Below are 27,355 nucleotides of genomic sequence, written 5' to 3'. Positions count from 1 at the left end.
CGTGGTCAGAAACAGAGACTTACTCTCACACCTCATTAAGCCTCCCCATAGTCCCTCCGGAAGCAATTAGGTAGGACAAGCATTTTTTGATGCATCTTCTGATCATCCTTGCTGGGTAGATGCTGCACAGTCCACCTGAGTGGTCAGCAGCTGTGGTTTCAAGATTCCTGTCCATAAAGTTTGATCTATTGTGTTGGGTGGGGAAAGGCTGTTCCTGAAGGGGCTAAAAGGTTAAGGAGGTGGGTGACAGTTCCATGAATGTGCTTGATAATTCACAGTATCATATATTTGAAGTAAGTTCCAGTTTCTTTGCTCTAAACAGCTACTGAAATAGCTTTAAAAAAAAGTGTTAGAAAAAACACTACATTCGCAGCCGAGGTCTCTGCCCGTTATGGTGTGCGTTTGGCTTTCTGCCCATAATTCCCAAAGGAATACCCTTCCAATCAGGCACTGGGGAGATGCCTCTACCACCCCAGGCTTCCATCAGGCAGATGAAATGAACTCACTGGCCCCAGGGGTGAAGAGCTGGTTTTTGTAGCTCTATATGTCATCAAGAGGGTACAATAAAGTACAGAGATCAATAGCCTGAATTTCTCCTCCAGTACAGTGGACAGGGTTCTTGTGGGCAGCAAAGCCCATGGAATGGTCAGTGCCTGGGTCAGAAACTGGTATGAAAAAGTGAGGAGTGCAAGCCACCCTGAAAAAAATCACCACCGCTTAGCTAAAAAACAGTCCATAGAGTAAAAAGCTGAGCAGTTTCTGGCATCACAATCTAGAAAAAGCTATGGCAAAGGCTCAGTGGCACCTAGAAGAATCCCACATCATGAATTCCAAATGCAAAGGAAGATGAATTTTCAGTGATTTTGGAAAAATCTTGAAAGTCCAAAGTCTGAATGTTGAAGGAAGTTTCCTTATTGTTTATAGTTTTCTCCAAGACTGGTAAAGGAGTGAGGTGAGATTCCTGGAAGAAAAGAGAAGGGCAGATCAAAGAGAGACTAGGGAGAAAGCCAATCTAGCTCACTGCTCTTGTTCTAATGCTAGGTTTCCACTAACAACAACACAGTAGGTTGCAGATGGCAAATTCTAGAGCTAGAAGTCCCAGAATCTTAGAACTTGAAAGGCCATTCAGTCGAACGGTTCTTAATTTGGGCCCCATAGGTTCCCATGGGGTCAATGAACTTGGATAAGAAAAAATATCACTTCAATTTTTACTATCCTTGAATTACAAATTAGCATTTCCTTCAATTATCTAAAGACATTCTGACAAAAGAAGACAAGCGGAACAAGTCTAGCCCCATCTCCATGTGAACACAGTCCCCCAGTTACTTCAACTGATTCTTTGGTGCAATTTTGGTCACCCTCTTTTGGATACTCTCTAAATTGTTAATATTCTTCCCAAAATATGAGGGCCAGAATTGAACACCATCAGGTACCATCTAGGCAAGCTGTAAGAAGTGTTCTGGGCACTGTGTTCCTCATCATTTAGCCTAAGATTAAGTTTGTTTCTTTGGCTGCCATGTTGTATAATAGATTCAAAGTGAGCATGGAGTCTATGAAAATTTCCAGGTCTTTGAAGAGATTTAAAAGGGCAGCATCTGATAGATTCTGCCTTGACTATAAAGTACTCAACTTGAATGATTTCTATAGTTCTTGGAACACTCCTATAAAATCAGTAGCTTACTCTCCCCACTTTACAGATAATAATAATAGTTTACACTCTTACAGCATTTTAGGGGTAGGTAGCAAAGGGCTTTACCTTTATTATTTCACTTATCAGATGCTAACCTGAAGGTCATGGTTTTCACAAGGTCTCACAGCTGAAGCTGGAATCCAGTCTCCTGATACAGTGTTCTTTCTAATATATATATATATATACATATATATATATACTTAATTATATATATATATATAAATATTTAAATGCTTACCTTCCATCTTGGAGTCAATACTGTATATTGGCTCCAAGGCAGAAGAGTGATAAGGGTAGGCAATAGGGGTCAAGTGACTTGCCCAGGGTCACACAGCTGGGAAGTATCTGAGGCCAGATTTGAATCTCTAGGCCTGGCTCTCAATCCATTGACCTACCCAGCTGCCCCCTCTTTCTATTATTCCAGGAGAGGAAGACAAAGAAGATTAGAATCTGACTTCAAGCCTCTCGAGCTAGAGTTAAAAATAAGTTTTCCTATCCTCTCCCCACTTCCTTTAGCCACACTAAGCTTTGTCTTCACCTCGTGATGTCTCATGTGGCCTTCTTTTTGGAATGGGGGCTCTTCTGGCTGGTTCATCCATGCTGGACAGACTACTGCCAGTAGGCAACGGTGATAAACATTACTAGGTGCAGGTTAAGCCCTCATCTTCCCAAATGATATTATGAGGATCCATCAGGAATGCCTTCTTACCTGAGTTACTCCTCGGCAATCTCTGTCTCCTGATGGACCACGACCTTGGTCACTGACATGTCAGGGTGCTGCTCCTTAGCTTCTTTGATTGCCTGAACGAGGACCTAAGAGAGAGAGTTGAAGTAATTAAAAAGGAAAGCAGCTGGACCAATTTACAAGGGAAGAAGCATCTTTATGGTAAAGGCAATCCCTTCTTCCCTGAAGGCCTAATAAGTCCAGGGCAGCAAGTATACTAATCTAATCTGATTAGGTCAGAGGAGATGAAAGTCAAGTTCCAGGCTAGATAACTGTAACAAGTAGGAAGATAAGATTGCTTTTAGGAGTGGGGAGGGAAGGGAGAGGGAACCCTTCCTCACTAGGTGCTTCTGAGAGGATTGACAGAACATGTAAGACTAAAGGGAAGAGGGCTGCATTTGAGCTGCATTAACAGCTCAAAAAGAGAAGAGGCTGGAGGAGGGAGTAGGTGAATTTCCCATCCCCGGAGAGCTTTTAAGAAGATGGATGATAACTTACAGGGAATAATGCATAGGTGACTCCTACTCAGGTGTGAACTGGATCAAATGACCTGTGAAATCCTTTTTCACAAGATTCTTATGATTTTCATACATGTGGGGCAGCAGAATGGAAAAAAAAAATGACGACGCAGAGGTATTCTGGTACAGGAGTCGAATGAGGAGACTAAGAAGGGAAGCATGGGAAGGAGGAAACCTAATGGGAAAGACCTGACCATATGAAGATGGAGTAAAAATCTGATCAGAAAAGCTATAAGAAGCTACAGGAGAAAACAGAAAGCTGACACAGTGAACTTTCACTAATTATGAGGGGAACCCTGTTGCTTCCCTTCACCCCTGCACTTTCCTTTGATTATTGTAAAATTTTTCATATGTACATCACTGCATTCTTGAGTGATAGAAAACAAGAAGGTCAAATAGAAAATGAGAAGGGATACAGAGATGAGAGATGGCACTAGATGAAAACCTATTGCCCAAAGCTCAATCATGGGCCCAGCAGTCTTGTTCCTGTTGCACCTCTGGCCAACTCATCCTGCTACTCTCCCAGCCTTTCTCCAATACAGACTCTCTAGAATTTTAGAGCCCAGCTCAAGCATTAGCTTCATAAATCCTAACCCTTTTTTTGACCACTCTTCCCCTCAGGGAGGTAATTCTCTTTAAGGCCAAGAAGAGTTCAGTTTGGATATCACAAGCTAGCACTTATCTGCATCCTAAATGCATCATTCAATTCAGGCAACATTTGACAATCGTCTACTATATGCTGGATTAGACACTGGGGACACCGAGGCAAAAAAGGGGAAAAAAAAGAGTCCTTATTCTCAAGGAATCTGCATTCTTCTGGGGGGATAGAACATGTACCTGGATAAGCAACTAAAAGCTCATCTGAGAAAGGAGAGAGAACTAGCAGCTGAAGGGACTGGGGGAACAGGGAGGCTTTGTGTAGGGGGCAGCACCTAAGCTAAGCTTTAAAAGAAGCTAGGGATCCTAAGAATGAGAAGAAAGTCTATTCCAGGAATGAAGACAGCCTACAGAGAGAAATGGAGGGCAAAAACAAAACACCAAGCAAAGAAAACACTCAGTGGTCCATTTTGGCAAGAATGTAGAGTACAAGGAGTAAAACCAACTAAAGCTACCAAGAGAAGTTGGAGTCAAACTGTAGGAGCCAGGCTGAGAGGTTTTGTGTCTGATCCTCAAGGTAATAAAGAGCCACTGAAGATTTTTGAGGAGAGGAATGACATGGTTGGACTGGGCTTTAAAAAGATTACTTTAGTAGCCATGTGAAAGAAGGCCTAGAGAAGAAAGCAAGAAGGGAAGGAGGGAAAGAGTTAGAAACAGACTGGAAGCATGCTATTATAATCATTTGGGTTAGAAGTGATGAGGGCCCAACTCATATCATAGTCATATAAATGGGATGAATGTAAGAAATGTGGTGGAGATAGACCCAGACATACACATAGGCAGCAGGGAAGAAGCCATTAGGGAAAGAGAGATTAAGGGAGAAAGAGAGATAGAGGCAGGCTGACTAAGGGGTCAAGCTCAGAGATTAAGGGCACAAATACAGAATACAGTCTCAGCCCTCAAGGTGCTTATACTCTACTAGGGAATACATGTCCACTGACATGGACAAGTACAAGTTAATATGATGGAAGCAGAGAACATTCCCAACTGGAGCAACAGAAAGACTGACTTCATGGCCTATGAACTGGGCCATGAAGGAAAAGAGGGATTCTGAGAGGCTGAGGTGGAGAGTGAAGAACTCAGCCAATAAGCATGTTATTAGGTGCCTGCTATTTGACAGGCACTGGGCTGAGCACCTGGGATACAAAGAAGACAAAAACAGGCTCTGCCCTTAAGGAGATCGACATCTAATGGGGGGCAACGTGTAAGTTACTAGGTACATACAAGATCTCTACAGGGGATTCAGAGGTAATCTCAGAGGGAAAGGCCCCAGCAGTGAGGAAGACCAGGACGGGCATCCTGCAGAGAGTGGGATTTGAGCTGAGGCTTGAAGGAAGTCAAGGAAATCAAGAAGTAGAGGTGAGGGGATAGAGCATTCTGGACATGGAGGACAGGCAATGCAAAGGCATAGACGGAGTACTGGGTGAGAGGAATGACACAAAGGCCAGCGTAGCTGAGAAAAGTGTAAAAAGCCTGGAAAGGCTAACATGTAAGGGGAAAACCAAGTGTAGAGGGCTTTCGATGCCAGGCTGGGAAGATGATGTTTATCCTGTAAACAACAGGAAATCAAACAAGGTCTGTGGACAGAGGAGTCATAGGGTCAGATCTGTCAGGTGGGCTATGAGGAGGATAGATTAGAGAGGAAGAAGAGACTGGAAGAAGGAGCTAATAAAGGAACTCTAAAGATGAGGTAATGAAGGTTGTAGCCTTGAGAATAGAATGGGGGGTCAACTCAATTAATGGAAGGGTTGGGGGAGGAGAGTCATTAACTCCCAGGGTATTGAGCTTGGTGCCTGGGAGGATGGAAGGAGTCTCTCAACAGAAATAAGAAAGTTTTGCAGAAGTGGCAATTTGCAGGAAAACACATGTTCCATTTTGTTTATGCTGAATTTAAAGACATTGATCAAGGCAGACATCCAGTTAGAATTTTGTAAGGTAGGGGACTGGAGTTCAGAAGAGAGCTGATGTCTCCCTAACTAAATTCAGCAGCTTGAGATCAGGGACCATATTATATGCTTCTTCTTGGTGAGTCAGTAAACATTTATCAAGCACCTACTATGTGTCAGGCTCTGTGCTAAGTACTGGAGATACAAAGAGAGGCAGAAGACAGTCTCTGCCCTTAAGCAGCTCATAATCTAATGAGGAGACAACATGCAAACAACTGTGTACCTACAATATATACAATATATACAAGATAAATGGGAAATAATCAATAGAGGAAAGGAACTAGAATTTAGAGGAATTAGGTCTCTTGTGGCATTTAGCACAAGATTGGATACACAGTAGATACAGTAGGATACAGTGTCTAGTTTGACGCACCACATTTTAGGCAATATATGAGAGCTGGCATGAATTAAGAGTAGGGCAGCTAGGTGGTTCCATGGTCCATAGAAAGCTGGGCTTCTTCCTGAGTTTAAATCTGGCCTCAGAAACTTACTAGCTGGGTGACCCTGGGCAAGTCATTTCACCCTGTATGCCTCAGTTTCCTCATCTGTCAAATGAACCAGAGAAGGAAATGGCAAACCACAAACTGGTATCTTTGCCAAGAAAAGCCCAAATGGGATCACAGAAAGTCAGAAACAACTGAACAACAGCAACAGCAACAGCAACAGCAACAGCAACAACAACAACAACAACAACAACAACAATTAAAGAGTAGGACAACCAGGATGCTGAGAGTACTCAAAACCACACTATCTGTAGACTAACTGGGGTAAATGGAGCTATTAGACAAGGAGCAGAAAAGATTTAGTGGCATCAGAAAGAAAGGCAGCTATCTTCAAATATCTTAGAACTACTATACAAAGGGGAGGCTAGATTTGTTTTGCTCACCCCTAGAGGGTAGAATTAGGGCTAACAGGCAGAAGTTACAGGGAACCTGATTTGGGGTAGATATAAAAGAAAAACTTCCTAACACTCAGAGAGGTTCATAAGTGAAATAGTCTCCCCTTCTCCCTAGAGGTGGGACTGAGTAACCAAGCTATATTATCTCCTGTCAGAAATGTTTTGTTTTACTACGGCTTGACTGCTGCTTCCCAGTGACTGAAAGAGGAAGAATGGTGAGATAGCTCAACAGATTCCTTGGGGGCAAGAAGCAAAATCCTTTCCCTTGGTCTACCACCCTGGTTTCTGGGCCCTCTGTATCTCAAACCTGCTTCCAGCCTAGCAGTTCAGATTTTGTTTTGTTTTAATTTTAAAAGACTTTCTGAATAACAGCATCCCTAAGAAAGAAAGGATATGGAATTAGAAATTTGGCAATCCTGCTGATGATGCCTGAGGCAAAAATAGCTTCTCCACCTTTCTAGGCTGTACAGCACTGACTTGGCTTAGCTGATAAACAGGAATAATACTCCTGACCTTTTAGTCTCTAGTTGCCCAAAGCAGGAAAATCACATATTTATCACACAATGCTAGATAGAGTTGGAAGGTCCTTTATTTAAAAAGGGGGAAAATGAGAACCAGTGACACATAGTAACTGTCCCAAAGTTAGAGTGAGTTAGAAAAGAAGCTCCTCACCTACACATTTTGCTCTGGTATCCTGAAATACCCATAGCCTTGGTTGGGATATTTCCATTAGATTGTAAGCTCTTTGGGGGAAGAGGGGTGGGGAGGGCGCTGTCTGTTCCCTCTTTTGGTTTCCACAGGGTTTAGCAGAATGCCTGGCATATGGTAGGTACTTAATAGATGCTTACTACTTGATTGATTCCTAATTAGGGGCTTCTCTCCTCACTGGTTCTTTACCTCTCCTACCTGATCATGATCAATGTCGGCATCTCCTGTGATTACAATTCTTTTTTCAATCCGAGTTTCTGAGATCCCACCTTTTACAGTCTGAAATCAAAGGAAAAATGGTTATTAGGGACCATCAAGACCAAAAAAAAAAAAAAAAAAAGGGAAACTTTAAGTCTGCTGCTGCTTAGCAATTGAATCTGTATTTTTATCCCTTTCTCCAAGATTATAAGTGTAGATCCTTGGATCCCTAAAGTCTTCAATACAAAAATCCTTTTCCTTTCTCTATTCATATTGTTTTCTCAGTTTCAGTGATTAAGAAAAGCTACCACAGAAGAGGTAAGAGGAGGGACTTAAAGTCAGGATTCTTGGGGTCCAGTCCCAAACTTCCCATCCCTGGGGCTCATCTGCCTTTCCTATAAAATGAAGGAGGTGGATAGGCAGCATGTTATATAGCTGATGAAGAGCTGGTCCCTGAATCAGGATAATCTATAGTGCTTTAAGGTTGGCAAAGTGCTTCTTTACATCTATTGTCTTATTTCACCCTCACAGAAATACCTGAAAGTAGGGATTTTCATTATCCCCATTCTATAGATATGTAAATTAAGGCAGATGGAGATGAAGTCACACAGCTAGTATCTGAAACAGAATTTGAACTCAGGTCTTTTTCCTGAATCCAAGCCCAACACTATTCACTGGGTACTGAGCTGCCTAAAATATTTTGGATTGAATTTTAAAGGGGCAATGTGAAAAGAAAACAATAGCTGATATTTATATAGTACAAAGCAATTTATTCACTTCAACCTGTCAGGCAAACAATGCAAGATTATCACAATTCCGCCATAGACAAGTAGAATCATTCTCACTTTACAGACGAGGAAATTGAAATTCAGAGTCCTTAAGCAGCTAAACCCAGCAGTCTGGGAAGGGATGGAGTTGGAGCTCTAACCAGATAGCTGAATACTGAATAAAAGCATTCATGAAAAAGCATTCACTAAGCACACGTCCAAATGCCAGAAGGATGATTCTCAGTAAGGAGGATACAAATAAAGGCAAGGCAGTTCTTGACCTTAAGGAGATACAACTACACAGAATAGAGTAGGGGCCCCAGAGGGGTTTTTGGTTTGAGAAGTCATCTTGATGGGGAACAGAGCCATGGCGGCTCTGCTTCCTTTTGCCCAGTATTTGGCACATAGTATCTGTCATTCCAAGTGTTTTTCTGAAAGGTTCAGGTTTAAATGATGAGGTCACTGAGAAGCTACTCAGTATCACATCTACTAGTTTTCTCAGAGTCCAAAATATAGTTCTCCCTAATAATCTTTGGGGTTTTTTCCCCAGCCCAAAAGCTCCTTCTCACTGGAGAGAAAAGAAAAATGAAGGAATAGTTGGGCAGTTCTGTCTCCTCCCTGCCCTATCCACCGTAGCAATGGTCTATCTCTTCTCTGACCCAGTCATGGTTGTTCCAAGCTCTCCTTGTCTATGGATCAATCTGACTTGAAATCCTGGACCTTTTTTGAGAGAAGCCCACACAAAAGAGGCTGGCTCTGTGGACCCCATTCTCAGGGACAATGGAGCTTTATTGGGGTAGGAGAAGGTGGAGAAGAGTAAGAGTAGGGTCAGGACTACCTGGGATGGATTGTTACAATGAGACTCTTCTGAGGCCTCTTCCAGAAGAAAGCACAACAGCAGAGTCAATCTGGAGCACTGCCCCACTGCCTAAGCAACCCTACGTTCTAATGAGAGCACAGGATTGGGCATTCCTACTTTAGCAAATGTGTATCTTGAAGCCTGACACACACCAAATAGATGCCTATTCTTGGCATGGGGACTGGAATGACTGGAATGGGGAAGAGAGAGACTTGAAGCAGAAAAACTGCTCAGAAAGCTGTTAAAAACAATTCAGGCAAAAAGTATTGAGGGTCTGAACTAAGTTGGTAGCTGTATGAGGGCAGGCCCAGGACTGCCTTGCCCAGGATAGAGACTGCAGAAGTTGTCAATACCCATTCACCTTGCTATTATTATTCAGTCATTGCTGTGTCCAAATTCATGGTCCCATGGGCCACAGCACGATAGGCCCTTCTATCCTCAACTATTTCCCAAAGTCCTTCCAAGTTCATGTTCATTGTTTCTTTTTCTTATCCCTTCTCCTTTTATCTACAATCTTTTCCAACAACAGGGTCTTTCTAGTGAATCCTGTCTTCTTATTATGTGGCCAAAGTATGAACTTCCAGTGAATAATCTGAATAAATTTCAGTTCTGACTGATTTGATTTCCTTGCCATCCAAGGGACTCTCAAAAGTCTGCTCCAATATCACAATTCAAAAGCATCAATTCTTCAACACTCAACTTTCCTTATAGTCCAACTCTCACAGCCATATGTAGCTACTAGAAAAACCATAGCTTTGATTATATAGAGCAAGGTGATTTCTCTGCTTTTTAGTATGCAGTCCAGATTTACCACAGCTTTCCTCTTGTGGCTGCAGTCACTATCTGCAGTGATCTTTGAGCCCAAGAATATAAAATCTGACACTGCTTCCATTTCTTCTCCCTCTATTTGCCAGGAAGTGATGGGATCTTGCCAAGATCTTAGTTTTTTTAATGTTAGGCTTCAAGCCAGCTTTTACGCTCTTATTTCAACCTTATTAAGAGGCTTCTTAATTTTTTTTCACTTTCTTGCCATTGGTGATATTGTCTGAGATTGCTGATATTTCTCTGGGCAGCCTCAATTCTGGCTTTTGATTCATCTAGCCTAGCATTTCACATGATGTACTCTGTCCATAGGTTAAATAAATAAGGTGATACTATGTAGCCTTGTCATACTCCTGTCCTAATCTCAAGCCAATCAATTGTGCCATGTTTAACTGTTGCTTCTTGACCCACATACAGTTTCCTCAGGAGAAAAATTAGATGCCCTGGCACTTATCTCTTTGAGGACTTGCCATTTTGTTGTGATCCACACACACACACAGGCTTTAGTCTGTTGGAACTCTCTACTATGACATGTCCATCTTGGGTAATCCTGCAGATGCTGAGATCTTTTTTGTATGGTTCTTCTGAATTTGTTCTGCCATCTATTCTTAATTTCTCCTATTTCTGTCAAGTCTTTACCATTTTTGTCTTTTATCACACCCATTTTTTTGTTTGAAAGTTTCCCCTAAGGTCTCTAATTTTCTTGAAGGGATCTGTCTTTCCCATTCTATTGCTTTCTTCTATTCTTTGCATTGCTTATTTAAGAAAACCTTCTTATCTCTCCTTGCTGTTCTGTGGAATTCTACACCGAGTCTGGAGATCTTTCTCCTTTTCTTTTTTCTTTCCCTCTTTCCTCAGCTATCTGTAAAGCCTCATCACACAGCCATTTTGCTTTCTTGCTCTGCTTTTTCTTTGGGACTTTTTTTTGTTGCTGCCTCCTGTATAATATTGCAAACCTTTTCCCATAGTTCTTCCAGCACTGTGTGTATATACATAATTAGCTTTATATTTATTTTTCTATATATTTGTCTCCTTTCCATTTAAATATAGGCTCATTTTGAGTAGGAATTATTTCATTTTTTGGAACTTGTATCTCCAGTACCAGGCACTATAACAATTAGTAAGTATTTGACTGATTGATAGTGTTTTGTTTTTTTGGTTTTTTGTTGGTTTTTTTTTTAACCCTTGTACTTCGGTGTATTGTCTCATAGGTGGAAGATTGGTAAGGGTGGGCAATGGGGGTCAAGTGACTTGCCCAGGGTCACACAGCTGGGAAGTGGCTGAGGCCGGGTTTGAACCTAGGACCTCCTGTCTCTAGGCCTGACTCTCACTCCACTGAGCTACCCAGCTGCCCCCCGATTGATAGTGTTTTCTGGCTGACAAAGTATTAAAGATAAGTAGTGCAAAGATTATCCCCATTTTATAGCTGAGGAAACTTAGGCCAACAAAAGGGATTTTTAAAGTAAGCTTAGTAGCTGGGACTGAACACAGGTTTTTATAATTACAAAAGTAACACACAAAATTTTTACATTATATTGTTTCCTTGAATCTCTCAGAAAGAGATCTCTCCGTGTCCACTGCCTTCTTCTTGGGCATTTGGTCTGCTTTTGGAGAAATCAGTATTCAACTTCTAGCTAGGAAGCAGAAATTTTGGGAGTAATTCAAACAAGGAAACAAGGTAGGACTTTACCCCCTTGCCAGGGCCAAGATTTTTTTTTTTGGGGGGGGGGTGAGAAAGCAGCTGACTCAGCAGTCCAACAGGTAACCAGCCACCCTTTGTGTATTAGTACTTTACCTTGGTAATCTGAGTTGTGGTAGTACTGCTTGTGGTCTCAGATGTGATGGTCTGAGCTGTCAGTAGGACTCCAGGGTCTAGGTCACCATTGCCCTCATCAGTCTGAAGAGAGAGTCACACACCACCAATTAAGTATCTCCTTGAATAAGAGGACAAGACTAAGAGGATATGGCACCTGCCAGTTCTTGGCTCAGTCACGCATTTTAAAATAATAACCAACATCCTACACAGTAATGCTTTGACTAATAAATAGTCCTTTTCACAAAGTCAGCCTAAGTAGGGAAGATTAGATTCTCACAGTGCTGGAGAGGGGCACTGGTGGCTAAGAGAGCAATGATAATCTATGATGTAGATCCTTAGAGGTGAGGCTGGGACAGGACCGTGGCTGATAGCAAGGCCAACAACACTGGGATCCCATGGTCTGATTTCATGGCTATGGGTCTTTAGCTCAAAACAGAGAAGAAATATATCATGAAGTATAGGCATAGTGCAGAAGAAATCCACATCTTATAGCATATCTCTTTATATATTTAAAAAGTATGCTTTTTACTTTATATATATTAAAGTGTATATATATATGTACTTTATGCACTATATATATTACATTTACTTATATCTTTCTTTGTTCACAGATTTTCTAACAAGGGAAATTCAACCAATTCACTTAGAAAATAAGGGTTAAGGAGGCATCTTTTCTATGGAGAGTTAACCTTTTTATGATGACAAAAAGCAAATAACTAGAAAGCTATCTTTCATCTATAGCTATCTTTTATGTTGTCTCCCTCATTGGAATGTAAGTTCCTTGATGGCAGGAACTGTGTGTGTGTGTGTGTGTGTGTGTGTGTCCCAGTGCTAACTAATTTGCTGACTGATTACAAAATAGCCTGGAAGATGAGGGGAGGAATAAATTAGAAAAGTGACTGTCGAATGCATACAAGTCTTGGAGTTTGGAAACATCGGCAAATTCATGATCCCTGATAGCCCAATAATCAGAGCAGAGGGAAATGGGATTAATTAATTTCTAACTCACAGCTTCTCAAACTGTTGTGGTTTAAAAAAAAATAGAGAGAGAGGCAGCTGGGTAGCTCAGTGGATTGAGAGTCAGGCCTAGAGACGGGAGGTCCTAGGTTCAAATCTGGCCTCAGACATTTCCCAGCTGTGTGACCCTGGGCAAGTCACTTGACCCCCATTGCCTACCCTTACCACTCTTCCACCTATAAGTCAATACACAGAAGTTAAGGGTTTAAAATTAAAAAAAAAATTAAAAAAAATATAGAGAGACCACCTAAATGTGCTAAAATTGAGGAGGAAAGAGAGAGAGATACAGAGAGAGAGAGAAAAGAGAGAACACCATAGAAAAAAAAGGTTAAGACTTGATAGGTAAGTATGTGAAGGGCTGTCAAACAGAAGAAGACTTAAACTTACTGTGTCTAACTTTGTGGAGTAGGATTAGAAGCAATAGGTCTCAAAGAGTCAAATTCGGGCTTCAAAATCAAGAAAACCTTCCTAACTCTTGCAGCTATACAAAAGTAAAAGCACCCTGGGAGATGATGGCTTCCTGCCTCCCCTCCCCCAAATGAAGGACTTCGGGTAAAGAATGGATGGCCACTGAAGTCTCTTCCATGAGACAGTTGGATGGCTCAGTGGATTGAGAGCTAGGCCTAAAGATGGGAGGGTCCTGGGTTCAAACCTGGCCTTAGATACTTCTTAGCTATGTGATCCTGCTCAAGTCACTTAATCTTCATTGCCTAGCCCTTACCACTCTTCTGCCTTGGAATTAATATACCATATTGATTCTAAGATGGAAGGTAAGGATTAAAAAATAAAATAAAATCCCTTCCAACTTTGAAACTCTGTGCAGTCAATTTTGGCACTGCCAGTGGTTCAGTCTCTCTCTCCTGGGGGTGTATCTGAATGGAGTGCTTCCACTCTTTTCATGTAGAAAGGCTAACAAGTGATATTCCTGAACAGGGAAGGGAATGCTGTTGCTGACTGTTCCTCCCTCTGCAATGAAAATTCTGGTAGACAGCATCAAGTAAGCCAAAAGAATAATGGTAAGGGTGATGGTGGCAACCAGCGTAAGACTGACCTTGGAGAGCAATGAATCAAGAGGCAAGCATTTATTATGAATTCATGTGTCAAGTTAAAGAAAAAAAATGAAATAGTCCCTGCATGTGGGAACTCACATTGTACTGGATGACATGATAAGTCCGCACATAATACTAGCTAACATTTATTTAGCACTTACTGTGTACCAGGCCCTGGGCAATGGCTATATAGATATAAAATGATGATCTCATTTACACAAACAAATATAATGTAATTTTGGGGGAGGAGACATTAGAGCTGAGCACTAAAAGACACTAGGGATTCTCAGTGACAGAGGTAAAGAATGTGCCTTTTGCAGGGTAGGCACCTCAGTCTACGAATAGGTACAGAGTTGGGAGATGGAATGTGATGTATGAAGAACAGGACTAGAAAGGAGAGTTGGGACCAGGTTGTGGAGTATTTTAAGTGGCAAACTAGTTTATCTTATGATAGTTCTATTGTCAGAAGAGGCTTGGAGTCCAATCTCTTCTTCATTTTAGGGATGATGATTTGGAGGAGGCTGATGGGATTAATTGACTTGTTTGGGGTGAAAAAGCTGGCAAGTGTCTGAGGTGGGATTCCAACCCACAGGAGTGACACGATCAAACTTGCACTGTAGGGAAACACTGGCAGCTGGAAGTACAATGGCCCAGAGAGAGAAGAGGCCTGAAGCAGGGAGGGGCAGTTGCAATAAGTCTAGAGAAGATGTGATTAGGGCCTAAACAAGAAGGGAATGGATGTAAGAGATACTGGGGAGACAGAAACAATAAAAACTTGGCAACTGATTGGATATGAGGTTAAAGAAGAGGCAGGATAGAGCATATATCCAAAGTTACAAACCTTTCTGCAACCCAGTCCACTGGTTTGGGACTCCTGATCTAATCCAGTCACAGAGGGATATAGTGGTCACTTGCCAAAGAGTTCCCTAATATTTTCCTCAAACAAAACATATTTTACTTATGAAACTTAATCTCTCCTCCCATCTACTCTCTCCAAATTTTTATTTTTCTGTTGATGACACCACAATCCTTTTAGTTATCTAAGTTCCCAACCTTTTTCCATATCTAATACTTTAATAAGTCCTATCAGTCTTTTTTTTTCCAGTTTGTTGTGGACTCAATTCTTCCTACTTCTAAAACTATCACTTCAGTAAGAAACCTGGAAAGGTAGATTGGAGTCAATTTGTGAAGGCTTTACAAAAAAGCCAAGCGAAGGCATTAGTATTTTTTCCTAGAAGCAGTGGCAGTAGAGAACCACTAAAGGCACTTGAGGAGGGAAATGATATGGTCAGAAGATTATTTTGGTAGCTGTATGGTAGACATATTGGAAAGGGCCTGGAAGCTCTACGGGACTACTTGGGAGACTGAGCCATATTCCATTTAAGGAATGGTGAATGGTGGCCAAAGAGAGGGGTAGGAGATCACTTTTGGAGGTCAAACTGCTAAGACTTGACAATTAATTGGATATGGGGTACAAGGGAAGTGAACCTTTCCTAATTTCCCAATGGCGTTTTTCCACAAACACAGAGTTTTAAAATCTTGAACTCATGGTCAGATCCTGTCCTTTGGCATTTTCCACATCTGATTCACTGATAAGTCCTTTCAGTCTTCCCCCACCTCCCCCAGTTTATTGTAGACTCACTTCTTCCTTCCTACTTTGAAAACCATCACTTAAATCTAAGTAATCCTCACCTTTTGATACCCGGACCACCTTCACTTATTTCTCTGCCTCCATTCCTTCCCTCAAACATTGATTTTATCTTCACACTCCACTGGCACTCTTAAGTGATTCCTAATCCAAACTTTTCTGTCTAATCTTCAAAGCTTTTCACAATTTACTATAATTACCCTTGGCCACTATTCCTATCAGCTCATTAACCCCACTGAAGGCAATTTTCCTCTTCTGAATCTATGAAAACAGTAAATAAATGCCACTTGCTAGAACTACCAAGTCTGAAGAAGAACTTGACTATAAGCAACCAAAGATTTAAGTTAAAAAAATATATATCCTACCTGGGCAGCCTCATAAGTGATGGTTTTAGTTTCAGTGTGAACAATAGGGACATCTTTGGTTGGGATTTCACTTTTCCCAGCATTAGCAACATCCGAGATGGTGACTGTCTGAGTCTTCACAAGAGGAGGCTATGAAACAGTGGAGAAGGAAAATTACTTATATCTTGTCTGAGGGAAATAGATGGCCAACTGTCTGACACTGACCTGATCAAAGTTTCAGGGTCTTTGCAGACAAAAAATCCAACTAGGATTTGTTTGCATAGGACTTGTAAATCATTTTACAGTAGTTCTTACAAAGTGTCAAATCATAAGGGATGGGAAAGAACTATATTCTAAGTATGTCTAATGAAAAAACAAAGTGGCCATAAGACTTTACAATTAAGATGAATGATATAAAATATTTTGGATTGATTTCTGAGCCAAAATTTGAATACAAAACTGTTTGCCAAATAGCAATTATTTTGTTTTGTCCTTGGGATTGTACACCACTTGCAATCAAGAAAATTGGCCACATAGTTCCTCCCTTAAGTCCAAATGATGCATGGAATTCATTAACTCTTTTCAAATCAATGTCAGATGTTCACTGGAGTTGTTGAAAGGAAACAATATTTGAAAAGAGAAAAATCAGTTATGCCACCACCTGGTGATTAATATATCAGAAGGACAAATATTAGTCAAAGAATGGAAGGCCATTTTAGCCAAATCAGCTCACCTTCCCCAAGTCTGTAAATCACTCTGAAAGCTACCCCTTGATTATCATAGGGATTACATGGACATCTACTTTAGCATAAATGATTAGTACCAATGATCACTAAAACCCATTTCTCTTTCTCCCTGGGATGGGAGTAGTAGAGGGTAACAGAACAAAGTAATGAATATTAGAATCTTATAGAGTCAGATTTCGTGACTAAAATATATTTTTGTCTTAGGTCTGAAATAATCTTGGTGAGAAACCAGCTACTCTTTTTCCATTTTTTTTAACCCTTCCCTCCCATCTAGGAATTAATATCAAGAATTGGGCTGACAATGGGGGTTAAGTTACTTGCCCAAGGTCACACATCTAGGAAGTGTCTATGGCCCAAATTTGAACTCGGGATCTCCTGACTCCAGGCCTAGCTCTCTATCCACTGAGCCACCTAGCTGCCACCTCAACTACTCTTTTTCAACAGAGCTGGTTTTGTTTCCTGAGCAACTGTAGTTATCAAAAACATTGAAGTTTCTTGCCCATAGAAGTTTCAGAATTTTACCTTTCTTTTTAAACCTGCATTTGAACTAAGAAAGGTAGCATCCCCTTTTAAAAAACCCTTATCAGACTGTGTAATGGCCATGACAGGGTTTATTTACATATGCCTTGCAAATTAGCTGGCAAAAAAGTCAATTCTTGCTTTGGAATTCCTCTGGGTAAGTTCCTCTGAGATGCCTTCACAAGTTCTTTAATCATTCTTTAATCAGAAAAGTATGAAATAAATGGCTCCCATCACCATCCCAGGGAGAGTTCTGGCCCTCTCCCAAAGAGAGGCATTTGACCCAAACCATTACTACCTGGAAACTTCGAATGAGGATGGGGAACCCTGAACCCACACGAAAGTCAGGATATGGTCCATTCTGCTTCCCAAGTAGCTCATTTGGTGTAACATGGTCTTCACCACCCTTTGCCTCTTTTCCACCAGTGTACAGCTGACAGGAAGCAGGTGTTTCAGATAGCATGCACTCCAAGTGCTTTAAGGCACTGGTTTGCTCTTCTACACCTGTACATACCCCATTTGGCCAACTTAGCATCTCCTTGTTACCAAGGAGACCAGCTGCCTCATGTGCCTTGTCTTCTGCCTCCTTGCCATTTATGGAGACAGGCCCAAAGTCATGGCTTTGTGGAGACTCCGATCGAGTTGTCATTTGGGTCCCACTAAGGACCACTGAATGCTTAAGGCCCTCCCATTCAGAGTCAGGGTTTGGTCTCTTTGTCATTGAATCCACTTCCTCTTTGGGAATGTCATCCTTAGTCTACAAGTGAATGAATATACACAAAGGCAAGAAGATAATATTAGGAATGAAGGTGGAATGCCTTGAACTAACAGAAGCATATAGTCTTAAAGTAAGATCAAGGCTCTTGTTATTCCTGTGGATTTTTAAACGTGGAAATAACAACACTGGCATAAGTCCCAAACCCCTACCTTTGTAGATTTCAAAACCAAGAACTACTGCTAAGGATGGTCTATATAGTCAGCCCTTCAACTATCAGGAAGGTGTTATACCCTAATTTGAACCATGAAGACCTATATATAATTAGTCTGAAGAGTTTGGGGAGCTGCATCTTGCTCAGGATCAAACACTCTCTGGGTTTCCTTCGATGATTTCTTTGGTGGATGGAAAGTCAATCTGCTAATCCTAAACATTCATTTCCTAGGAAGGATTTGAACAAAGAGGAGACACCACCTCTTTAAAGAATTCATAAATATTCTTGAGAATGGTGAGTTAGATGAAATGTGTGTTGATTTCTATCACCTAAGCCTGATTCACCATTTTAAAAGCTGACTGATCACTATACTAGCTCCTTGATGGCACCATCAGGCTTATGATCCAGATTTCACTTTACCTGCCAACAACAGAGAAGCTGTATTAGTATATGGACACTCAAGCACTGACCAGAATCAATGTCATAGCATCAATACTAATACTCAAATGCTTTTTTTAAAAAAGAAAACTGCCTAAAAGAGACTTTTCTGAAGATGAGCAAAAAATCTGATTTAGAATGATTCAATACCAGGGAAAAACCACCATTGGGCAGATGAACTACATATGTAATCTCTCCAAGAATATATACTTTAGGGATCAAGAACTACCATTTACCCTTAGGTAGGCTAAATACCTTGTCAGTAATGAATGCTTCAAAGTAATCTTGTATAAGCATTTTCTTCAGCAGTAGAGAATAATTTAACTAATCCAAAAATTCCAAGAAAGGTGACAGAAACAGAAAGAACTGGCTGGGAAGAAGGGATACAAGTGACATAAACAGTATTGGCCATCTAAACAATGAACAATTTTAAGAAAACAAAACAACACTGGAGTCATCTAGCATTGGTTTACTGGCAAGATTCTGAAAAAGCAGCTCCTGTTATGATTATTTCTGTAAATTGGTTTGGGAAAAGAATCCTTTTAGCTCAGTTCACATGACTCATGAACTTAATTCTTACATGACTACCTTTAAAAACTTAGAAAAAATTCAACTAAAGGATTTATGCTTAGAAAACAATTTAACATTTTTGTTCTATCACCAAGGCATGGAAATGGCAATTTTTAAAAAATGGCTTATTAAAACATACAAAACTCCTCAAATGTGATGATAAACCTAAACAATAGCTCCATGAAGTTAAGAAAAGATCTTTAAGCTAGGAATGTCTTTCTTAAGTCACATCTAGAAACCTTTCACTTAATCACCTTTCAGTTTAAACTGTAGGACAACTAATACTAGAAAAAATTTGGTTTAGCTTAGGTTAGTTCAACATTGATCAAGAACAACTATTGCCTAGCATGTAAAAGATGGAATTGAGAGAGGGCTGTCACAAGAATTGTGAAGTTAAGACTGATTGGTGGCCTCACTGCCAAGGATATCTGACTTAAAGGTACCATTCTGTTTTCTAGGAGCTGACCACTCTTTTCTTGAAGACTAAGACACTCTGAAATAGACCCACTTAAAAAACCATTTAGGGGAATAAACAAATGAGTCCTAACAAGATAGTACTCTAGGGTCAATGTCCTTGAATATACATATCAATTTTCATTCTATATAGATAAACATAAGGGATTTTTATGCATTATGATGACATTTTAGTAAATAATAAATGATACTGCTTATATGCTGAAAAACATTCTAGCAAACCAGTCTATAAAGAAAAAAAGGAACCAAATTTCTATCAAAAAGCATCTGGGAGGGGCAGCTGGGTAGCTCAGTGGATTAAGAGCCAGGCCTAGAGACAGGAGGTCCTAGGTTCAAATCTGGCCTCAGACACTTCCCAGCTGTGTGACCCTGGGCAAGTCACTTGACCCCCAGTGCCTACCCTTACCACTCTTCCACCTATAAGTCAATACACAGAAGTTAAGGGTTTAAAAAAAATCTAAAAAAAAAAAAGCATCTGGGAATGAAATATTATTTAGAATAATGGACTATTTTGCTACAGCAACCATTTAAACATATATAGGGAGGGTAAAGATAAAGTTGGGGACTCTAGTAACTAAGACTGAAAGTCGGTAAAGGGTCAGTTCTGTTACTTTGCAAATTAGTGCTTTTATCATGAACTATTCCACATAGAACAGGAATGCCAAGAAAGAACATGAGAACATAAGAATTGAGAGAACCATCATCTATCCAACTCAGCATTCTGTCTCTGAAGTAACTCTAAGGAATAGATCATCATAGACTGTCAAAGTTGGAAGGGACAAACTCTCATTTTATGGATAAGGTAATTAAGATAACAGAGGTCTTAAATAACATGGCTGGGAGATATGGAAGGGCATTGTATCTCAAGCTAGTTTCTGTTTGAAATAATATTTATAAAAGAATAAAAAGTATGTCAAAAGCTCTCAACTAAGGATAATCTATCAAAGTAACTGACATTTTCCCCTAGGCATCAGAAAGATAACTGAACCCAATGGAAAGATCTTGGCAGATGGAAGGTCTGCAAAGCTTCCATGTCACAAAATTTATCAACTATCTTAAATACTGAAGATTTTATGGACAATGTTATTTAATAGATGCTATGAAGAAAGACATTATATATCTATATATTAAATTGTAAACCTAAGGAAAATCTTCCAACAGAAGTCAATATTACCAATATCTGAACCACTTGTATGTTGCAAGGGGCTGACCAAAAACTTAATGTAATTATATGATTGGCACAGAGTGAAAAGCTAGCAGTTTTAGAACCTATGTGGTTGTTGACTCTTAAGGAAGACTTGTAAGAAGAACCTTGTTGCCAATGGAGGAGAAACTGTCATTTATCTACAGTGCTGTAAATTTGGTGAAAGGAATATTGAGGAGAACATTATATTATATATTAAAACTAGTTAGGTGAATGAATATCTTAATCTCATAAAAATTCTGATTAAGAAAATTAAAAGCACAAAATATTAAGATTACTATGTTAATTGCTCACTGCTGTACTCACAAAGGAAAAATTAATAGGTGATATGTATCACCTATTAAATATATATATATATACATATATATATAATCCATTGTACCAGAATGGCCCTTAATCTGTATGATGCTTATGTACTGGGAGGATTTTTTTAAGGGGGGGGGGAGTTGTTTCTTAGTGGTAGGGGGAATAGGGAGGGAACCGAAGTGTGGCTTTTACAAAAAGGCATTTTATTAAAACTATTTTTAAAAATGTACTTTATGTCTCAGGACCATAACCTTTTACAATTCTAAATTACCCTTCCATTGGTTTACTGAACTCTAGATAGCATTAATAGCAGGATGTGGGTGTTTTACTGGAGTTTTGTGGTAGCTCCATCAAATGCAAACCAGATCTTCTCTTTCTTTTCAGGCTATTTTTGAAATTTAAGATTTACATATGTCAAAGACTTGTCAAAGTAGAGACATTCATGCTCAGATGATTGTCTTACCTCACAAGTATCCTTGGGAAACTATATCCAAAAAGACTGAAGAGAGACACATTCTTCCCCTTCCCATAGACCTTAATATTTCTATCACACGTTAACCATCTAACAAGACCAATTTTACCCTTAAGTGGAAAGAGAAAAGCAATACATTTTCCTGATTGAAGAAAGTCTTGTTTCCATCACACTTTGAAGGCTTAATGCTATCCAAACTTGAGGAAAAGACATCACTATTATCTGACTTTTACTTGGCACTTTAAAGATGAACAGTGCTCAATATCTTCCAATAATAAAATGGTTAGAAGAAAGAACTAAAACTACTGAGAAGCTGCCTGGTATCACAGAATAAGACTTGAAATCAGAAAACCTGTTGCTGAACCCCAGCCCAGCAATTTATTGGTTATGAGCCTCTATGAGCTTCGGTTTGTTCCCTCACCTGTAAAATGGGGATAAGAGTCCTTGCAATGACCCCACCTCAAACTGGGACTAACAGAGAGATCTGTAAATCTTTAAATGCTGTGTAAATATGACATCACTAAAGCTCCACCTAAGTCTCAATCTAATACTACATTGTGGCATGGCCATGACAACCCAGGGCCCTTAAAAGTGATGTCAGTGGAATTTCCCCTCTGACAGTTCCTACTCAAACTGGAAAGCTTCAAGTACTGGATTGGAAACAAGCTAGTCAACCGAGTTCAAAGAAGTTCATCACCAGGAAGGCAGCTACAAGAGGTGAAACCATGACACTAGGACAGGGAGAGGTTGAGATTGATATTGTTCATGCCCACACTGATGAAATCATATATTTTGGGAGGATTTTCACTTATGATAAACCAGATCCTAATGTGACAATCTGGTTTTGAAAGTCAATCTGTGAAGGATTCAGCACCAAATACAGAAAATATACTTCACTTTAGATGGCTGGAGCCTCATTCTAGGTGGTTATCTAAAAAAAGATGTCAGCAAGAACTCTGAATGCCTTAGTATATCTTCTTGAAGCCTAAAAAGACCTAAGATGCTTCTAAATTGTTCTGGCTAACTACTGGGAATCTGAAGGTTCCTAAAGCTAAAGTCTAGACTCTAGACAGTGGTTCCCAAACTTTTTTGGCCTACCGCCCCCTTTCCAGAAAAAATATTACTTCGCGCCCCCTGTCACATACTATCACCACCCCCTTACAGTTATTCACCACCCCTAAATGCACCTGTGGCCTTCAACGCCTCCTGGATCACTGCAGCACCCACCAGGGGGTGGTGGCACCCACTTTGGGAATTACTGACCTAGACCAAGACAGGGAATCCACAATGGAAGAAACCATCAAGTGAAGTATTGTAAGAGATACAATGTAAGAAGTAAAAGTTAGAGCTCAAGAACATCATATTCAATAGACAGATGACTATTAAGATTTCATCCCTGAAGCTGAAGCTTTAATTTACAAAGAGGACACGAATTAAAACATTATAGAAATTTATTCTCCCTATTGGAAAGTAAATATGCCTAGATAAGCTGAAGTATTTGGGAAGAATGAGCCAAGTCAATGGGTTTTAATAAGGCTGATGCTACTAGATCTTCCAGTCTGCTTGTTAGTAAGTTCTCTATTAGGTTTTCTCTTATATTTCAGGAAGCCCTTCTAGCCAGAACTTGGAGGAAAGAACCAATGCCAATTAAAACACACATAATACAAGAACATACACCAATTCCCTGCCAGTTCAAGTACCCAGATAGTATTTAGGAGAGAATAAGAACTGATGCAAATGTGACTTTGTTTTCTAAAAAACAAGGGGTGAGAGTTTCTGATTATACATAAAATGTTTGATTATTTTAAACTTTGCCAGACTTTTCATCCCCAGGCTTCACAAATGTCTTTTTATATGCAAGTATTACTTTTGGGGAGAGCTGGCATGAGGGTAGGTAGGTAATCCCCCATCACTGTTCCTACTAACTAACTTTACCTCCAAAAGGAGAGAAAATGACCAGAACATATCCTCTGGTCACATTCTACAGAGTTATACCTGATCTAATTCTGTTCCCACAAAAACTCACTAGATAGCATTTTTAGACAACAGAAAATTAAGGAAATCTTACAAATGGATAGTCAATCATCACAATACAGGATATGCATAATGTATCAGTGACCTTACTGCAAAATGCCCTTAGTTAGGAACATATCATACCAGACAAGCCTATACTGAAATCCCCAAAACCCAGTGTGCCCACCAAACTCTCACTAGTTTTCTCTTTACCTTTATTCTCTTCTAAGATGCAGTGAGCTAAAATGGTCGCCTGGTCAGCCCTGCTCATAAGTTTGAATGTTCTCAGGACCGTACAATCTAAAAGGCTCCTTTTGGTCGAAGACTTTGTCTATAGATTAAAATAAAAACACTCCTGGGAAGAATAATACATTTAAGATTTTATCAATTATTTACACATTTGTGAAGATGTGTTTATAAGATGCCTTTCAAGAATAGACTGATAGGGAGAAGAAGCATCCTAAGTACTTGAAGTGATGGGGTAGTGAGAGGTGGGAAGGAGGAGAGAGGGAGTGGAGAAGGTATAGGAAAGAAAGGAGGAGAAGTCTTAAGGGGAGATAGAGACATGTATGTATGAATGTGTGTAGGTGTATACACAGATACGTATACACACATTTCTTTATGCCTACATACTTAAGACATATTTACACATGTATCATATTATCATTGTCTTTCAAAAACCAAAAAGAACATGTATAACCCTGTGGAATTGCTTGTCATCTCCAGGAGGGGGGAAGAGAAGGGTGTGGGGAAAGATAAGTTCTTAACAAAAGTGAAATAGCACACATACATTATCATCATTGTCGTCATCATCATCATCATCATCATCAATATCAATATCATCATCATCATCATCATCAAGCACTTGAATAAATAAAAGCTCTCCTCCCAGCATGGCCGGTAACATGCAAACAAAATAGGGGTGATCAGATCAGTTAATTGCGAGTGCCTCCTTTGTCAGTGACCCTTGAGTCTAAAGAATCTTGATGCCTTTCAAGAGCTTGTGGGGAGGGCAGCATGGGACTGAACATAGCCTCAGGACCCAAAAGACCTAGATGCCAGCTCTCCAACCCACCAGTTTCAGCACTCTTAGGTCACTTGGCTGCTTTCCTCATCTATGAAATGCTGACACTACTCAAAATGTGCACACAAAAGGTGTAAGTATACTTGTATTCCACATTGCACAGTCACTATGAGGAAAATACTTTGTATGCTGAAAAGCACTAAAGAACTGATAGTTGTTTTTAGATACCCAGAAGAGTTTGAAAAGAAAACCACGTGCATCTATAGATCCACTTATTATCCATATTGATGAGTTTCTTCCCAATTTAGAAAGCAAATGGCACTGGTGCTGCCCTTTGGTGACTAATGGGCAGGATCTTCAATGTGCTAATGGGCCATATTAGGTTTTAAGACGGAAAAAATTTTGGATGGGCACTTGCAATAAAAGATAAATCATATCTGGCAACAGCTTCCTTTGCAAAAGCTAGATGAGATAACATGGTGTACAAGAATGACAAGATAAGCAGCAGGTTCTGTACCTCCCCTCATCCCCATTCTTCCACAGAGAAGAGAAACAAAAAAGGAAAAACAAAAACCAATCATTCTAATCCCCTCCCCCCATCCCAAGAAAGAAAGCTATATGAAAATAAAAGTTTGGTTACATTTCAAGTGAAAACAAAACAAAACAAAACAGGCCAATTAATAGTTTGAAACTTATAGAAAGAAATTACAGACTTAAAAGAGACTCAAGATGGGGATAAACTAACAACCAAGTGTTTTTTTGACTCTCATAAGACCCAGGCAACAAGAGAGATCTCAGGTGACAACAGATATCACTGGACTGGGTTTGGAATCATGAGTACCGCATAAGCCAGTACTGTCTAAACTTGGGCAAGTCCCCTTACCTTGATGAGCCTCATTCTGCTCATCTGAACAATGGGAATAATAATTATTTTCTCACTGTTATAGGATTGTGTTTTCTACTTTCTGCTTTCCAGAGCATGAGTTATCCAACCTCCTTTGCTCTCATCAACCAATCTCTTCCCCTAGCTTCACTCTCTTTTATAGCCCCTTGGCTACAGCTGTGCGTTTCTCTGTCTCCCACTTGGACTATACCTAAGAAATATAGCCTTGTGGCATTCACCAATTTTGCCCATAAAATTTGCAGTCATGTTCAGACTCCACCACCACATATAGCATAGACTTTAGTCATTTCGGGGAACAGGAGTTGATGTAACTAAATCAAATTGGTCCATAATAGATTCTAATTGGCCAAGCTGTTGTATATCAAGACTTTACACTATAATGTAGATTTTACAAATTGTGACTAAAAATGACCAATGGTAATTATATTCCAAAAATATTTTCTAAATAGTGTTATTAGATTATCCCCAGTACAGGTGAATGCAAAAGCAAAAAAGCTTTGAGATAAATGCCTGATGCAAAACTAGCCATTAAGTAATAGAAAATTTGGCCTTTCAGCTGCACTCACCAGACAGGGCTCCACAGGTCAAAGAGGTGTTCTCAAGCATGAACAGAGCTGTAAATGTTAAAGTACTTGAGCAAACATTAGACACAGACCAAAAACTCCTTGTAGATGAAATGTCTTTGGAGATCAATTCTATTTTACCCCAAATGTAAGCCCATTCAGAAGAGAACAGTCTTCTAAGAGGTTCCACCAGTATGGAAACAGTCCAGCACTTAGTCTGTTGATGAAGACATTTAAGTTTGCTCTCACTTTAAGACAACCCATTCCAGAAGACAATGAACATAAACCACATGAAGGGATAACAAGGAAACCTAAAATCAGCACTAAATTAAGCTTTGTAAATATCCACTCCTTCTGGACTGAATACAAATAGCATCTTCATTCCACAGAATTATATTCAAAAGAAACTGTTATTACTGCAACAATCTATGACTCCTTTGTTACTAAAAAAAATCCAATATAGGGAACATGGTTGTTAAGTTTTTTGATAACCACCCAAAAGTACAATAGTCATAAAAACACAGTGTCAAACACTGTCATTTTCTACCTATATAACTTTTATATTTTTTAGTCCTAGTCCCTAAGGCATATACTTTCAGCTAGTAAATATGCCACACTGCAAAGTCAGGTCTGAATAATCACCTGGATAATGCAAGTAGAAGATGAAAGGTTCACCTTGGGTAGACTCTGAAGTCTGCTCAGAGATGAATTCATCTGATTTCCATTAATGCCACAGAACAGCATCAGTCTCTGATCTCACACCCACTCTCACACTCCCACACTTTTCCATACTTTTTAATGTGATAAGAATGGCAATGGTTGGACAGTTGATAACTATTAATCTGTGATGTGTTCATTTCAAACAAAAGAAAAATGTATCATGTCAAAAATGCTTCTCTTTGTAAATGATGTACCTACTTGCATGGATTTTTGTTATAAAAATCTCAACTTTCTGAATGCTCATTGTAATTAAGGAAAACTTATTTCAGACCTAAAACACAATTTGAAGAAATCTGATCTTAAATCAAAAGGATGTCTGTCTTAGGGATAAGCAAACAGAAATAACTACACCAGAGGAAAGTCAGTAAAACTACTATTAACTAAGTACATCGAAAGAAAACTATGTGGGTTATCTATACAGACAGACTAACAATCTGAGAGTTGAAGCAGCAAGATGTCACATAAAGACTAAAAGATCTGTCTCAGTCTGGGCTCTAATACTTACTGAGTATGTTATTATATTTCTGAGGCTCAGTTTACTTAGCTATAAAATAGGAACATTAACTTTCATTTTTACATATCCTAAAGAGGCTATGTAAATGGGAGCTATTATTATTGGAGAGTTCTCTTTTTTCCCCTCTTTTCTGTGAACCCAACTCTGCACAGAATTACTGGCTCCTATTTCCTTCATGATCAATAGAAACAGGACTCAGATTTACAACAATATTTATTCATGACAAGTTTACATGTTACAGAGCAAATAATCTGAGAAAAATATCAAAGAAAATTTCCATGAAAGAGATGTTTTTAGT

At 39.7% G+C, this 27,355-nt stretch overlaps 1 protein-coding gene across 1 annotated transcript in view; it reads right to left on the bottom strand.

The window, feature by feature from the left end:
- Positions 1-10: 10 nt before the first annotated feature.
- EPB41 (erythrocyte membrane protein band 4.1) overlaps positions 11-27,355 on the bottom strand; it is a 126,568-nt gene continuing 99,223 nt past the window's right edge. The window contains exons 16-20 of the mRNA XM_044667951.1: positions 15,683-15,811; positions 11,583-11,684; positions 7,340-7,420; positions 2,400-2,503; positions 11-961 (exon numbers count right to left, since the gene is read on the bottom strand). Of these exons, the coding sequence (XP_044523886.1) occupies positions 2,405-2,503; positions 7,340-7,420; positions 11,583-11,684; positions 15,683-15,811 (411 nt within the window). The 3' untranslated portion in view covers positions 11-961; positions 2,400-2,404. The remainder of the gene's footprint in view (positions 962-2,399; positions 2,504-7,339; positions 7,421-11,582; positions 11,685-15,682; positions 15,812-27,355) is intronic.

The sequence above is a fragment of the Gracilinanus agilis genome, chromosome 3 (assembly GCF_016433145.1).
Source record: "Gracilinanus agilis isolate LMUSP501 chromosome 3, AgileGrace, whole genome shotgun sequence".
NCBI lineage: Eukaryota > Metazoa > Chordata > Mammalia > Didelphimorphia > Didelphidae > Gracilinanus > Gracilinanus agilis.
Note: the sequence above shows the minus strand (reverse complement) of the source record. Positions and strands in the feature narration are given on the sequence as shown.